This window comes from Canis aureus, chromosome 21 (assembly GCF_053574225.1).
Source record: "Canis aureus isolate CA01 chromosome 21, VMU_Caureus_v.1.0, whole genome shotgun sequence".
In the NCBI taxonomy this organism is placed as follows: domain Eukaryota; kingdom Metazoa; phylum Chordata; class Mammalia; order Carnivora; family Canidae; genus Canis; species Canis aureus.
Genome location: NC_135631.1, coordinates 42,861,466 through 42,877,362, shown reverse-complemented (window position 1 = coordinate 42,877,362; position 15,897 = coordinate 42,861,466). Strand labels below are relative to the sequence as shown.

Sequence of the window (15,897 nt, the reverse complement as noted above, 5' to 3'; positions counted from 1 at the left end):
CCAGAGCTTCCTTGGCACCCCTGTCCACTCCTTCCATTCTAATCTCTCTGGCCACTTTTTCCTTTTTATTCCTCAGTCTACTTTGCAGAATCGTCTTCTGTCCCCTCCTCACACGCCATCATGTCCCACAGCGTGTGTCTGGCTCTTTTTCTTGCCCATTCTGTGTAGGCTTTGGTCCCCCAGGTGAGCTCACCTAGACCCCCGATTCTGGTGACCTCTTCTGTCCTAATGGCTCCCAGGCCCGCGACTCCCCTTGACTGCCCAGGGCTTCGGGCCAGCAGACTGACTGTCACATGTCCCTCCAAGTCTCACACAATTCTCAAGCTCAGAATCTTAAAAACAAATCCTCTTTCTTCTGAAATCCGCTCCTTCTCGCAGACTCCCCGTCTTGGTTGGGGTGTCACCATCACGCCCCAGCCAAGCTAGAAAAACCTCTGCGACATCCTTCAACTCCTCTGGCACCCTTAGTCTCCAAGTCTTCGTCAGTCGTACTTCCTAAGTCGCCCTTGAAGCCACTCTCAGTGCCCCCCCCCGGGGGTGCTGATGCAGTTGGTGGGGGGACACGGCGCCCCGAGAGCCTCTGCTTGAGCCTCGGTACAGAGTAGAGAGCTGGGTCCCCAGGCCCGAGGGCCTCGTGGGGCCCGGAGCACCCTGTGCGAGCGCAGACGAAGCCTGGTGTCCCCACCACCGCCTCCACCGCCCCCGGGTCCTCAGGGCGGGGACCAGCAGCGGAGCTCATAAGGCCTCCCCGGCAGGCGGGTGGCAGGGCCCGGCCTGCGCTTCTCTGCGCCTGTGACCCTGCCCGCTGTGAGCTCGCGTGGACGGGGCACCGGGTGCTGGCCCTCCTGCCCCGCCCCAGGGCGCCCGCGCGGCTCCCACGGGGGCTTCGTGGGGGCGTCAGGGCAGCGCTCAGCCCCCCACACCCTTGCTGAGAGCGGCTCTCCGTGGCCTCGCTGCAGCGGGGGGAGCGCGGCCGCAGCAGCCGTCCGGCTGCGGGCACATCACAGTCTGTTTGCTTTCGCTTCTCTTGAAAATGTCTCCTGCGTGACTTCATCGCAGTGCTGTTGCTAAGCCCATATTTAGCAGCTGAAAATCAGGCCCAGAAATACTGTCACGCTCTTTCAATCAGGCCTGCCCATCACTCCACACGCGTCTGGTATCAGAACCTTCAAGCCTGGGGCAGAAAACTGAGCCCTCCTTGGGGGGCTCCAAACACCAAGCTCCTGCCGCAGCCCAGGCTGTTGGCAAGGAGAGAAGCTTTGTCCTAGCGAATGTTCTTTCTTATCTATTATTGCAAAACTAATTTTGTCCCTGCATGCCGAAGCACCGCCAGATGAACTTCTCTCCCCTGTAGATAAACCCAGGGTGAGTATTGCTCTTTAAATGTCAGTACATTTGTTCCAACCTTTGGGGTAGACCCTGTCGTGGGCTCATCTGTCCCCCCCAGCACAGTGTGCTAAGTTGTCATAAATAGGCCACGTCAGGATAGCCACTGCTGCTGAGGAAGTGGCAAATAATGAACTCTCCTCCGCCTGCCTCTCTGCTTCTTTTGACACCAGATGTTTCTCTAGAGCGTGAATGGATACTAGTCACGTAATGGTAGAGTCCGAGTAATCGCGGACTCATGGGGCCAGCTCACTGGGTGTCCCCAGCAGCCCCACACTGGGCAGGCGCCACAGCAGACAGAGGTGCCCCCAGGGGCAGGGCGGCCCGGGGTAGGGCGGGGGTCCTCTGCACCCCCCAGTGAGTTTTCATCAAAGATGAGGACCGGCTCCTCCACTCTGCAGAAGTGGTAGGATCGGCCTCAAGCTCCTGAGATTGGCCGCAGAGCCGCAGCCCTTCTCAGGGCTGCCCCTCCGGCTCCGCTTTCCCTTGGTCTGTTCGTGCGAACAGCTCCACAGCGTCGTTGACAGGCAGGACCCCTGCCCTCCACCCCGGAGCCCAGGGCGGAACCAGCCCAGCTCCTCTGCCCTTGGGCTGGTCCTGCCCTTCATGATCCTGTTGGTGAGGGCGAGGCTCACTCTCCTGGTGTCCCGTGGCACTAGCTACCTACGGTGTGGGTGCCTGAGACGGGATCCAGCGGGAGGACGGAGCCCAGGGGACGTCAGGGACTAGTTGCCTGTGAGGGCACGTGGTAGGGCTTTCCGTCGTTTCTGTGTTTCATTATGAGGCCCACTGATATTTAGTGCCTGGCAGCAATGAATTCTGTGTTCCCTAAAAACCTCTTGGCCAGTCTGTGTCACACCGAGCAGTGTTGCCATGTTCCCGCAGACCATTCCCCTACTAATTGTGCAATTCCTGTACTACCTTTTTTTCTCCCTCCATAAGGGTAACTTTAACAATCTGCTTATTTTGATTACAAACGAGAGCTGAGACTCTTACATAATGCTTGGCCTGACTTCCAAGAAAGCTGATGTTTTGCTCAAGCAAATGAAGTTATTTAATAATTGCCTGAAAATCTTGCTCTCATCTTATGTGGGAGGGTAGCTTTAATCTGTTTTTCTCCCTGTAGTTCTGATGGTGTTTTTCATGAATACCAAACTAACCAAACTCATTTCTGAACTTTCTTCTACATATCGCGTAGTTTACATAATGTCTTGTCTTTTTGAATGCAAATGAAACTCAGTTGATTTTTATTCATTTATTAGCTAAAATGGATCTAATTCATTCACTACGGAGAGATCGCAATTTCCGTGAATCTCAGTGCACTAATTCCTTAGACTGATGTATAGACACCATTGTCTCAAAGACAGCCGGAGCCCTCGGGGACTTCTCTTCTGTGTATGAGCCTGCAGGGGCTACATTTTGGGAGTGGAGCGATTGCCCAGGATGCCATAGCAACTCAAAAAGTACTACTAAAAGCAGCAAGATATTTCATAAATAGCTTCATGAAGGTTCAGCTCTGACATGAACTAAGGCATCTCATAAAACATCATTTTCTCAGAGCATTAAATTCCATTTTTCATGTCGCTGCTGCTTTGGAGCATCTGACAGTCACGTTTCTCCTTTATTCTCTTTCTTCTGCACTCTTGTCATTACTTTTCATTACAGTTTATGTTCCTATATTTCTAATTCATTTTTTAAAACTCATGGATCATGCATTTGTCAAGCACTACATCCTGGGGCTGCGTAAGGGAGCAGAACAGCCCCAACCCTCCAAATGAAGTTACATTCTTAAGAGGGAAACTTAGCATGGATCAGATACTTGCAGTCTAACGGGCAGTGAGGTGCAGTGGGATGACGCCCTGATGGAAGTGTCAGCCGCTTGCTGGCTCCCCTGGAGAATTCGAGGCCTCCTGGCAGCCCCGTGGTGGAAGCCTGGTGGGGAGCACAGCATTGGAGCACCTTCTAGGTCCATATGTGTTCCTAGGGGAGCACCAGGTGCTTCCCAGGCAGTCTTAAGTCTTGTCCTGTCGTGTAGGGACTCTAACCATATGGCTCAAAATGGGGCCTAGCTCGCAGAGCAAGGCAGGGGAAGGCCCTGCCGGTCCCTCCACACAGCTGACTTAAAGTTGTCATGCCTTGAGCAGAGCAGGGAGCCAGCCTTCAGGAATCCCAAAATGCCGAGTCCCCCTAAGGCATGGCTCTTGATGCAGAAGTCTTAGACCTCTCCACAAATTCTCGGGACTCCAGGTGATTTCTTTGGTGCCACCTGGAGTTAGGAGAGGCTCTGTCCTGGCAAAGAGCTCTGCGGGGAGGACAGCATGGAGCAGCATCCCCAAAGTAAGGAAGAGAACGGAGAAAGACCTAGGGGAACGGGGCTCGGGAAGGAGGGGAGAGTCTCTGTGGTGGGGAGAAGCAGGCCCTTCTGCAGCGCTCCCTTGTTCCTTCCGGAGCGATACACACTCCTTGGGCCTCTCCCCGGGGTCCTCAGGTTGGGCAGGGATCTCAGACGTGGGAACGCGGACACCTGAACTCATGATTTGAAGGGGTTTTGAGGCCACGGCAAAGTATCTAGAACCCGGCAGAAGCACAGGGGGTGGGGGTGGGGGTGGGGGTATGCTGAAGCTGGTGCTCAGTGGGCTCTGAGTGTAGACACCGGCCTCGTGGGATAGTGCGTGGCAGGCACCGGCATCAGTCCCGCTGGCAGGGGTGGGCCCCACCTCCGAGGCGACAGCTGTGACTGTGCACTGCGTGGCAGGATTCAAGTGGAAGCAAAGAGTGGGGGGTGCTAGGTGTGGAAATTAGTAAGGTAGGTTAAGAGGACGTTAGAGACTTGGGGAGAGGTTAGGGCCCTTTGTTGACACAGGGAATGGTGGGTCAAACACTACCCTGAAGAGTTTTCCCCCTAAGTTTCTTTTAGTTTTTTTAATTTAAAAAATGTTGTTTTTTAAGACTTGAGAGTGAGTGTGAGTGGGGGAGTGGCAGAGAGAGGGAGAGAAACGAACTCCCCACTGAGCAAGGAGCCTGATGCAGGGGTAGATCCCACAACCCAGTTTAACTGTCTGAGCCACTCAGGTGCCTGGATAGACTTATTTTTGAGGGCAGGTTTAGGCTCAGAGCATATTTGAGAAGTACAGAGAGTTCCCATCCACCTGCAGCCCCCTCCATGCATTGCCTCCCCCGTTTCCCCCCACCACATCCCCACAGGTGGTCCATTGTTACAGTTGACAAGCCCACCTTGATGTCATCAGCACCCAGGGCCCATGGTTTCCATTAGGGTTCTCTCTAGGTGGTTTAGAGTGCCCTGTTTCTGACAAGCGAGTTTGAGAGCACAAACTGGATAATTCTGCCCAGAACACAGATGGAAACAATCAGGAGGCCTGGGTGGAAATAGGAGGACTGAGGAATGTGTCACAGCCGGCTGTGAAGCGGCTGGCAGGGCGGAGGGCTACGGAGCCAGCGATAATCAACACATCTGACCGAGGGGTCAGTGTGTTCTGTGTTTGGGAGCAAAAAACAGTTAAAAATTACATCTCAGACTGAGATGTAATGTGAGCTGAGTTTGTGATGTGAGCTGAGCAGTGGTATGAACTTCCATCTTCATAGAAATGTTCTAATCTCAGTGTGCAACTTTTTTTAAATTTTTTATTTATTTATGATAGAGAGAGAGAGAGAGAGAGGCAGAGACACAGGCAGAGGAAGAAGCAGGCTCCATGCACCGGGAGCCCGACGTGGGATTCGATCCCGGGTCTGCAGGATCACGCCCTGGGCCAAAGGCAGGCGCCAAACCACTGCGTCACCCAGGGATCCCTCAGGGTGCAACTTTTAACAGGATTGCCAAAATTTTTTGTCAGGGCATAAATAGGCCAATAATGAAAAATTAATCTATTAACCATTCTTTCTGGCTCCATTTAAACAGATCGTTGGTGCAGAGATTAGGAAACTTTCTCCGTAAAGGTCCAGAGAGTAAATACCGTGGGCTTTGCCGTCCGAGGCCTCTGCGGCTGCGGTGGACGCAAGGCCGCGCCCAGAGCTCATTCAGGACGGCACAGCCTTCACCTGGCTTAGCGCCCGGCGGTGCGGGAGCCCCCTCCCCCCACCCCCCCAGCGCACCCCGAGCTGGCCTCTGCGCGGCGCGGGGCGCCCCCTCGTGGCTCCGGGGGGAGGGGAAGGGCAGGAGCAGGGCGGCCGAGCCTCTGCCCCGAGTCCGAGGCCGGGAACCACGCTGCAGGCTGGCGGCCACTTAGCTCGCCGGGACCGCGACCTCCAAGTGCTTTCCTGTATTTTTTGACACTTTGTTTTTTTCAGGGGCGCTCTGGAAGCTTACGTTCAATCTGTAAGAAGTAGAGAAGGCAAAGAATTTGCACCAGTTTATCCCATCATGGTTCAGCTGCTTCAGAAAGCCACATCTGCCCTCCAGTAACACCGGGACGGTCGCCTCCCTTCTGCGCGAACCCAGACCAGGTTGGCAGTTGGCCTAAGAAACACACTCTGAGAACCAGCCACCGTCCACTACTGCAGGAATGTAATCGAGCTCTCCGGATTCCCGTCTTCTGCCTCCCTCTTTAGCTCCTCTCCCTTAAGTAGCGTAAACCGTCGAAATAGATTCGTTCCCACCTTCAAACTCCGTGGACCTGATTTTTCCAAGATAGCCAACATTTTTCTTTCCTCCTTTCAGGCTTTTTCTATGAGAGTAGCTAAAATTTCTTTTCCATTACATAAGATTCCCCCTGTATGTGTACACATCCTAACTCGTCACTACTTTTTAAGGGATCTGATCAAGTTATAAATTGCTCCCAATTAACCTTTGTTCCCCCCCCCCAGGTCATTGGACAACCCCGTGGTTTCCAAATTTGACTTCACGCTAGAGTGAGTCACTGGTGGAAAGCTTTCAAAAATTCTAATGCCCGATTTGCACCCTATATTGCCATGTCCACGGGTAGGAGCCAGGCTTGTTTTTACAGACGTCCACGGGCATTTCTCTAATACGCAGCGACGTCTGGGAACCACCGGTATATCCCAGAGCTAAGGCGCAGGGTCATATGTTGTTTAAGTACGTCCTACCGTATCTATTTTAATAAAGACAGAGCAAGGCTGTCTTTTGTACTCTGCGTGTCATTTTATTAAAAGCAGACTTTGGGGGCTGTTTAACTTTGTAGTAGAGATGTCGAGTTAAATTGTTAAAAACAATTTTTAGTCTACAAAGAGTCTTACAAATAGATAATCTAGATCCTTGTCTATTGCTCATGACCTGTCACTAACATTTTTTAAGATTTTTATTTGTTCATGAGACAGAGAGCGCGGGAGCTCAGGGAGCCTGATGCAGGATCCGATTCTGGGACTCCAGGATCACGCCCTGGGCCGAAGGCGGCGCTAAACCGCTGAGCTATGAGGGCTGCCCAACATTTTGTTTTTAATGTTTAAAAACCCCATCAGCCACTTCTTAATATATTTTCCACGCCCTGCACCTGTTTAGACCTAAAATTCAGTCAAGTTCAGTCAGAAGTCAGAGATAAACAATTTTCTTTCATTTTATTTGAAATAATATACAAGAATAGAGTGTGCAAAATTCAGGGGCAGCATCATGAAGAGGTGTAAGGAACTGAGATCAGTTTTACAGCTGTGATTCCTACCCAGAAACACCACTTGGTAAGTAACATGAAAAGCCATGATTGTAGCTCAGAGCAGAAGCAGCTGTCTTGCCGCGTGTTGGCAACGTGCTCTCACCTCAGACAGCTGGAGGAAAAGTAAAGTGCGCGTGTTGCACCGCAGTAAGTGCAAAGTCTGCCCCCACCATAAACATATGATGACAAACAAGATATTTAAGATATGTGGCTGAGGAGATACAGAACACAAAGTTAAAAAATACAATGGTGTCAACTGTTAATAGCACCATTACAGTGACTATATCCCAATGCTATTAACTACCTCGACCTGGGCCCGCACCGGGCCTCGCTGGAAGCAATGGATGGGCCTGCCTCGCGTGCCCGGGGGCTGGGGGGCGTGCCCGGGGAGGGGCCTGCAGCAGGCGGCCCTCCTCAGGGCACTGCCGCCATCCACCTGCCGCGTGCTCCGGGAGCCTCGTGGCACCGGCCCCACTAAGAGCTCCCGTGTTTGGCACAGATGCTGGGCCATGCGGTGGTCGCTCAGGGAAAGGCCGGCTCCCAGCTGTTTCATTCCACTATGTGTACAATACAGATTAATAAGCAGTAAGGAGCCAACGTATAGACAGCAGTTACATATTTTTAAATTCCCCTTTTGTACAATTTAAAATAAAACATGTATACACTCTCCTCTCTTTCTACTGTACTTTAGCACCACAGGATATCAATTTTCAAGCCTATATTACCTGATAGACATATATGAAGTTTGGAAGAAAAATAAGGCAATTTGGTTTACAATGTTGATAGTTTTAGCTTACTTAATGCTCTAATGGAGAAAGCAAATCCTCACTCATATTATTAAATCATTTCAAGACTCAATGCTATCAGTATCTTATGGTCACACGAATTCAGGACAAATGGTGACACCTCGATCTTCTTACGTCCCTCCGTCAACAGTCAGTGTTTATGCAACTATAGACTTTAGAACATAAGCATCCTGGCTTAATGCTGCTGTGAGCCCTGTGGAGACAGAATTAAAACAGCGAATGTTTACAAATCAATCCACAGTAATTCGACAAATGAAAGCAAAGATGGATAACAGAATGTTTATAAACTTGCTACTTAAAAAAGATCACTTTCTCCAATGGGATGATTTTTAAAAGTGTGCTAACACCTGCCAGCTCAAACATCCAGAAAACGTATGAAAATGGTCAGAAGAGATGGATTAGCAGGAGCAGAAAAGCAAGGGGATCCAGGCCAAGTCTCACCACGCACAAGTCTAAGGTAATACAGAACTTTGGAAAACCAGAGGAGCCCCCTCTTCTATGGGAGTCTGCCTACCATCTACTTCTTTACAAGAAAATCTTAATAAATATAAGCAAGTGTGAGCTGCGTGTTACTCTAAAAAAAGATAACATGCATAAATGTATACAGAATGAGCGGAAGGCATCCTTGGCCAGCCCTCCCCCTGCAAAGGATGGATGTCTTCCTCTTAGTTTTTAAACGGTGTTCCAAACTGAGCTACTCTCTTCTATCGTGAAGTTTCCCTCGTAATTAATCTAAAAATACAACTTAAAAGTCGCTAGCCTAACGGAAACGTTCTAAGGATCAAGTCCATCCAAGGCTGCGTTATCATGGTGTGAATTCATTACAAGTCTCTTCCTGGGCCTATTTCTCTCCTTCCTGAGGTTTTAATCTAGGAATTCTGTGCCAGTGTCCAAAGGCCCCACAAAGCTTAATGTGTCCCATCTTCCTTGGGCCCTGCCCAGTTACGGGATGAAAGGCTGCTGGGCTGGGCCATCCCAAGACTAGAAAGGTTTTGTACTGTGCTGCTGAGTTGTTTACACTGATCTTCCAACCCAACTAAAAATAATACCATTCCAAAATTATTTTTCCACCTCAACATTTCTGGATAAACCTTCTTAAGCATACTGGACATTTCCACTTTCCATGCTAAGAGTAAAGAGCACTTCATGCTTAAAAAAAAAAAACAGAAAGAAAGAAAAGAAAGAAGGCAGCCTGCCTCATAGGATGGTGTAAAAACATTATATGTTATGAAATATAAAAAGGCTGAGCAAGAGCCTCGCTACCACCTTTTAAAGGTTAATAAGCATTGCTGCATGTGCCAGTACAGTTATGTGGAGAAGTCAGGGTCTTTTTGAGCAATTAGTTGTTGAAACCTACTGAATTGGTTCTTTTCCTTTTCCAACAGTCAGGATTTAGGCGTTTCTGTTCTTCAGCCAAAGCCTTAGCTTCTAACGTATACATCCTTCTCTCTTCGTTCTTCATTTTCTTCCACCTGTCACCGAGGATCACGCTTATGGCTCTGTAAAATAAACACGGACACCACACTGAAGGCCAGAGCTTCTCTTAGATGCATGTCCAGTGCTGCTACCTCGGGAAGAGATGGAAAGTCAAAAGAAAAAAAGACCAGAATCTTGTCCAACAGAGAGAGGGAAAAGGTCAAGGCTATAGTAGTCATTTCCAGTAAAATCTCAAGTCCCATGGGCCCTTTCATCATAATTTTGGCAGTTAAGGCCTCCTGGAATAGTGCCAGTACTTCCAGTTGTCCAAGGACATCCAAAATGGCTAAGAATTCAATGTCCTACAGAGCTTAAAGGAAAAAGTATTTCAGAGAAATGGTTTAAGTTACCACTGGCTCTATCCTGGCACATCAGTTTCCAAGATGCTGAAGACAGCAAGGCAGACAGCGTTCGGTATCAGCAGCATAAGGTACGAGGAGCTACTCTTGCTTTCTCTTTGTGCCCACAACCCATCAAATACTTAGGATTAAAGCCTCATCTATTCATGCAACCACAGCGAAACTGTGGCGGCGTTAACTATGTGCACCGTACCCTTCCCCTCCTAAGACAAAGCCGAGGTGCTTTCTGTACTTGGGGAGACCGGATAAACTCAAAGGGAAAGAAGCCTCACTGGATAAAACACATCATGACAGAAATCTGAAGCTATTTTAAAACCATACAGTCTCATCCAGAACATGCAGGCAGAAAGCATTTCCCTTCTTTTGTTTTTTGTTTTTTGGCATTTCCCTTCTGTGAGGAGCTTTTAACCATGAACGCCACTGACATAAAATAAAAGGTCAAAGACGCTGCGCAAGGTGTACACGAGTGAGGGCAGTGCCTGACGTGAAAGCGAGAGCTGAGCATCTGAGCCTCAAGAGGAAGCACCGCTCTACTGAGTAACAGGAAATTCCGTGTGTAGTATACGTACATATGTATATATATTTTTCCAGTATGTTGATGCAATTAAATGCTGTATTGCATCTTCTTTTATTAAAATGGAAACTAATTTTTACAGCTTCTGAGTTAAAGGTACCACCTAACAGTTGACACATTCACCAAATTGGTAAGAAACATTTAGTAGGGATCAATTCCCAAATCAGAGGTGCAGTTGGTTTGAGAAGTTTCTCTTTTTAAAATGTAAATACTTAAAAATTTAGCTCACAACACCAGACTGGCAGTTGCCAGAGGCTGGGGGTGGGGTGGGGCGGACGAGATAGGTGAAGGGGGTCAGAAGGTACAAACTGCCCGTTATAAAATAAGCTTTGGGGCTGTAGGGTGCTGTACGGGACTACAGTTCATACCGCTGTATCGTGCATGTGAAAGTTGCAAAGAGTAGCTGTTAAAAGTTCTCGTTAAAAGAAAAATTTGTACCTGTGTAGTGACGGATGAGAACTAGGCTTCCTGTGGGGAGAGTTTCACAGTATCTACAAACATCAAATCATTAGCTGACCTGAAACTATGTCCATTCCCTCTCCGTCTATCAGTTAAGCTCCTAAGACATTGAAACTTGAGTTCAAAACTCAATTATTTTATGTGGGTAATCATTTGGCTTTTCTCATGATGTCAAGGAAAACAGTACTTTTGATTTTCAGGGAACCAGGAAAACTGGAAGATGTAATTTTAGTACATAGAGAATTAGGCTGGTCTGATAGGGAGTGAGCAGCGGATGCTCGCTGAGAGGGTAAGCAAACAGTAGAAAGGACTAGAGTCAGTTTTATCCCTGGGTTCTAACTGAGGACACCTCTAAGTTTAGCCTTTGGCAGTTTATAATACTTTCCACATTTGTCGAAAGACTACAAATTGCCTCTGCCTGCACATTCCATAGTATGACACAGATGTAAGGACATCCTTGGGATCTGACACAAACTTTTCTATAAAGATGCAACAGTTAGTTGTTAGAACTGTGTCTTCCGGGGCCCCCGGGCGGCTCAGTGGTTGAGCGTCTTGCCTTTGGTTCAGGGCGTGACCCCGGAACCCCAGGACTGAGTCCCACATCGGGCCCCCCGCAGGGAGGCTGCCTCTCCCTCTGTGTTCCTGCCTCAGTTTCATGAATAAAATCTTTAAAAAAAAACAAGTCTTCCAACAGGCAAACAAACATTTAATATTATTTTAGAAGGCAGATCCTTAGGTAACCGGATTCTCTCTAGGTATTATAAAATATTTACCCATGACCCTAAAAATTCCACTTAACCTTTTATTTTTTTTTTTGAAAGATTTTATTTATTTATTCATGAGAGACAGAGAGAGAGAGGCAGAGACACAGGCAGAGGGAGAAGCAGGCTCCCTGCGGGGAGCCCGATGTGGGACTTGATCCCGGGTTTCCAGGATCAGGCCCTGGGCTGAAGGTAGGCACTAAGCGGCTGAGCCACCCAGGATCCCCCCACTTAACCTTTTAAAGTCAACCTAAGAAAACAATTCAATAATAAAAGCTACTGGAGGGGGGCACCTGGGAGGCTCAGTCGATTAAGCCTCTTCCTTGGGCTCAGGTCATGATCTCAGGGTGCTGGGATCCAGCCCCGCACTGGGCTCCCTGCTCAGTGGGAGTGTCCGCATCTCCCTCTGCTTGTGCTCTCTCTCTCTCAATCTCTCTCTCTCTCTCATTCAAATAAACGAATAAAATCTTTAATAATAAACAAAACCTACTGGAGGGCGAGTTTACTTCATTATCCCAGTTGCTGTGAAACTGCACTGAAGTGTTATTTGTTAGAATCAGAAATACCACTTTTACCTGTTATCTTTCCCTGGATACATCTGAGTATATTCAACTCTGTATTTTTTGGCAAAAAGCATGAAGGCATTCATTGGTCTTTTGCACTTGTTAGGAGAGGTGGCACTCACAGTCCCTGAGCTGTGGTTTTTGACAGCTTTAGCATACAAGGAATTGGAAGAGAGCTGTGAGGATCCTGGCGAGCCACAGCTTTTACTGAGTCCAGATCTTGCAAAGTCTTGACCTCCGGGCCCTCCACAAGACAAAGACGCACGACGCTGACGAGCCATACTACTTAACACATAGACTGCAGAAGAATCCATAGGTGTGAAGTCATAGCTAAAAAAAAAAAAATTATTAACATGGTTTTAATTCAATTTAATTAATTTGTAAAAAACAGGAGAAGAAAAAAACCTTAAAACATCTGATTGGAAACTTGAGCACATGTAATGTTAACCAACCCTACTTTTAACAACTTCGTCACCAATAGCTGCTTCTAAGACGAAAGCTTGTATATGCATTGACTAAACTTATTTTTTTTAAAATCTGCAGAGAATACAAAGTTAAAAAGAAAACTTCAAGCCCCCCATAAGAATGTTAAAATCCACGCACTTTATTCATAGCAAGTACCTCCTCCAGATCCCACACAACCCACTTAATTACTACTTTAGATTCACTTTAACAAATTTGATAATCGGATTTCTTGGCCTGCAGAAGCCTAAATAAAGCTAGAGAATTAAAATGGAGTGGCAGCACATACCAGGACTAAGGACTATTGTCTTGCTACACAAGACAAAGTGTTGGGAAGGAAAAGTCAAAACTGTTGAATGCAGCTAAAGAACTTAAAAGTCTTTGTTTAGGTCAAAGCGTTCATATAAACGTCCACCACCCCTAGAGGCCAACCATTAGAACACAACTTGGTACCTTAAAAGCAAAAGCTCACACCTATCAGTCGAGGCCACATTCTGGGGAGTATACTCAGCTTAACATCGGCATGGAAACAAGCCATATCCACATTCCATATCCACATTCTCTCGTTTATTTTCCCAACAAGCTTGCTTAGGGAGTATCCTTACCTTCTCTATATAAAGAAACAGGCCAAGAAAGGAACAAGTACCATTCACCCAAGGCCCCGGGTCTGGGCGTCCCCAGGGCCCTAGGTCTCCTCACCAACACCTTCACCCCGGCTGACCTCAGGGTGAACAAACAATAACCAAATTAACTGAAAATACTACCTGAAAAAGTAGAGCTAATGGAGCCGACAACCTAAAGATTACACCTGTCAAAAGATTTCTTTTGTTCCAGATGTGTTAACGCCTACTGCTTACACGTTTTATCTTAACAGAAAAACCTTTTATTCTAAATCAGCCCCTACTCTCTCCCTGAAAGAGAAATTCTGGTAATACGTCACAACAGGTTGACGTCAGCTACAGGAACAGTAGGTACGTGCCTGAAGGTGAAGCGGCAGGAGATCGAAGTAGTCGGGGCACAGGGGCGGCCGGGGCTTCGCGCAGGAGGCCCGGGCCACGCACCGCACACGATAAAAGTGGCTTCTACCAACTACCAAGCACACAATGCCTGGCTTTTTTAAAGCTATGACGTAAAACGAATGTAAATGTGACTCCAAAATCGCCTCATCAATGCTCAGCCTGCTTAGCGTAACGTCGGGCCTCCGTCCAACAGGTTTTGCTCTCCTCGAGCCCCTCCCGTATGTAATTTAGAAAAAGAGCAAAACCGAACCAGCATGATAAATGAACCGGGCACAAACTCATTAATCTCCACTAAAGGAAGTATCTGATTACAGTTGGAAATCCAAGATTCCACGAGAGAGAGCAGCGTGTGCGGCACGGAAATCGGACACCACCATCTAGTGGTACAAGCAGAACCAGCCGTCCAGCCCCGCGGGACACTACGTCCTGTACTGGAGGTATTCAATCAGAATTCAGGACTTGGACACGACGGCAGCGTTCAGCTCCCACACGGAAGGTCTCCCCGCGGGCAACCTCCCGCCCACGGGCCCTTCCCGCGGCCGCCGCTCGCTCCCCGCGGGGGCAGCCCCGCAGCCCAGGCCACGGGCCGCCGGGCCCACGCCGACCGGGTCTCCCTCGGCGCTGGGTCACCGTCGCCGTCGCCGTCGCCGTCGCCGTCACCGTGCGGCTTCCGAGGGGCCGCCGAAAAGCCCCGTGACGGCCCCCGCCCCGCCCCCGGCCCCGCCCCCGGCCCCGGCCCCGGCCCCGGCCCACCCGAAGCTCGAAGCTCGGTGGGGCCCGGCGCCCTCCCGCCGCGGGCACCCTGGGTCCCTGGCACCCACGTCGGGCTCTCTGATACTTGGCGACTAACTGAAAAGGTACAAAGGTAAGTTCTGGAGGGCGTGACCCTGCGAGACCTTCCTGGGGCCGAGCCCGCCCCGCCCCGCCCCCGGGGCACGACTTGGCGGCTCCGCGAAGCGCGAAGGGCGGAGCCTCAGTGACCCCGCAGCGACGGCGGGACCCGGACCCTCACACCGCGGACCCCCCCCCCCGCCCCCCGGGCAGCGAGCCCGACGCCTGCGTCCCCGCACAGAAAGGCCCGACACACGAGGGCCGGCGCCTCCGGCCTCCGCTCCTGGGAACCTCGGGGCGCCCCGGGCCGCTGCTCCCCGCCTTGGCGGCCTCCCCGGGCAGCACGTCCGGAACCTGCCGCGGCCGCGGGCGCCGCCGAAAGCGTGGGAGCCGGCGCCCCACCTTCAGGGCCTCTCCCGGGGCGGCCCCCCGCCCACTCGTGAGGAGCGGGGAGGCGGGAGTCGCCGTGTCGCCGCAAGAAAACGCGAGCACCGTCCAGGTCCAGGGCCACCCCGGGGGTGCGTGCCACGCCGGGAACCCCGCACGGGAAGCCGCCACCGCGGAGAGCAGGGGGAGTCCTCCCCGCCTGAAGGAAAGCTGCGCGCGCCACCGTGGGGTTCCTCGGCCACCCCAGGAAGCCAGCCTCCTGAACGGCCCGTCACCCCTTTACTTTTACAATGTCGTCATCATAAAAAATAGTAAGTCACTCACGGACACAACAGAAACCGAGCAGCGCTAAGCGGCAGCACGTCGGGGGAGGCGGCCTGCCACCCTCACCAGGCGGCCGCCGCGTCTGCGTAGGGTTCCAAGGACCATTCTCATCACTTCCACAACAGGTAAGAGTGGCTCACGGTGCCCACACTGTGCGCTACTAACAACATGGTTTACCCCGCACACTGCTTTCCCCTGGGGGAAAAGACCAGCGTGGGATTTGGGTACGTGCAAGGCAAACAGCCTACGGGACAAGCTCCCAGGAAAGCCTGGTGCTGGGCGTCCAGCAGCTTCCCTGGCAGATGCCCTGTCATACCTGTTGGCACCACTCCCTGCTGAGACGTCAGAGCGTGCTGTGTGACTTCACTGGGACAAGAGTTCTGGAAGCCTTCACCCCGTGCGCCTTTCACTTTTTGTGATTTTGCTTCGTATCCTTTCACTATAAGAAACCTTAGGCCTAAGTGTGACTACGTGCCAAATCCTGTGAGTCATCCTAATACCACTGAACCTGGGGTGGTCCTGGGGATCCCCAGCGTAACTGCATAATGTGTATTCTGTATACTATGTAAAAATTATGTTACTAGATTTATCATTTTATTAGGTGTATCTCTGAAGAACATCTGATCCCAGAAAAACAAAGGAATGATACTTTATATTTCTGAGACTAATCTTACTTAACATTACTTTGAAAATTGACCCATGTTCACAACGTATGACTATGGCTCATTCATCTTCCCCTTGTAAAAAGAATTCCATTGTATGATTGTATCACAATTTGTGTGTTCACTGCAGCGGATGAAGACTGTGCCGTTCCCATGTTCCCACTATGCTGAGCAACACAGCCATGACCTTATTTACATGTCTCCTGG

The 15,897-nt window shown here is 50.0% G+C and overlaps 2 protein-coding genes and 1 long non-coding RNA gene across 7 annotated transcripts in view; 2 read left to right on the top strand and 1 right to left on the bottom strand.

Annotated features, from left to right (window-relative positions):
• Positions 1 to 6,489, top strand: part of COG5 (component of oligomeric golgi complex 5) — a 296,918-nt gene extending 290,429 nt beyond the window's left edge. For both annotated transcript variants that reach the window (XM_077864022.1, XM_077864023.1), the window contains exon 22: positions 5,692 to 6,489. In XM_077864022.1, the coding sequence (XP_077720148.1) occupies positions 5,692 to 5,806 (115 nt within the window). In that variant the 3' untranslated portion in view covers positions 5,807 to 6,489. The remainder of the gene's footprint in view (positions 1 to 5,691) is intronic.
• A 400-nt stretch (positions 6,490 to 6,889) lies between these two features.
• Positions 6,890 to 15,897, bottom strand: part of HBP1 (HMG-box transcription factor 1) — a 28,515-nt gene continuing 19,507 nt past the window's right edge. For both annotated transcript variants that reach the window (XM_077864024.1, XM_077864025.1), the window contains exons 9-11: positions 12,018 to 12,335; positions 9,171 to 9,312; positions 6,890 to 8,006 (exon numbers count right to left, since the gene is read on the bottom strand). In XM_077864024.1, the coding sequence (XP_077720150.1) occupies positions 7,989 to 8,006; positions 9,171 to 9,312; positions 12,018 to 12,335 (478 nt within the window). In that variant the 3' untranslated portion in view covers positions 6,890 to 7,988. The remainder of the gene's footprint in view (positions 8,007 to 9,170; positions 9,313 to 12,017; positions 12,336 to 15,897) is intronic.
• Positions 10,537 to 15,897, top strand: part of LOC144292982 (uncharacterized) — a 38,473-nt gene continuing 33,112 nt past the window's right edge. Inside the window, exon 1 of one of the 3 annotated variants that reach the window (XR_013360412.1) lies at positions 10,537 to 13,923. This is a non-coding gene — a long non-coding RNA (uncharacterized LOC144292982). Of the gene's footprint in view, positions 13,924 to 14,362; positions 15,154 to 15,897 lie in introns of those variants that run through there. The other 2 variants (XR_013360410.1, XR_013360411.1) reach the window with 2 other exon arrangements.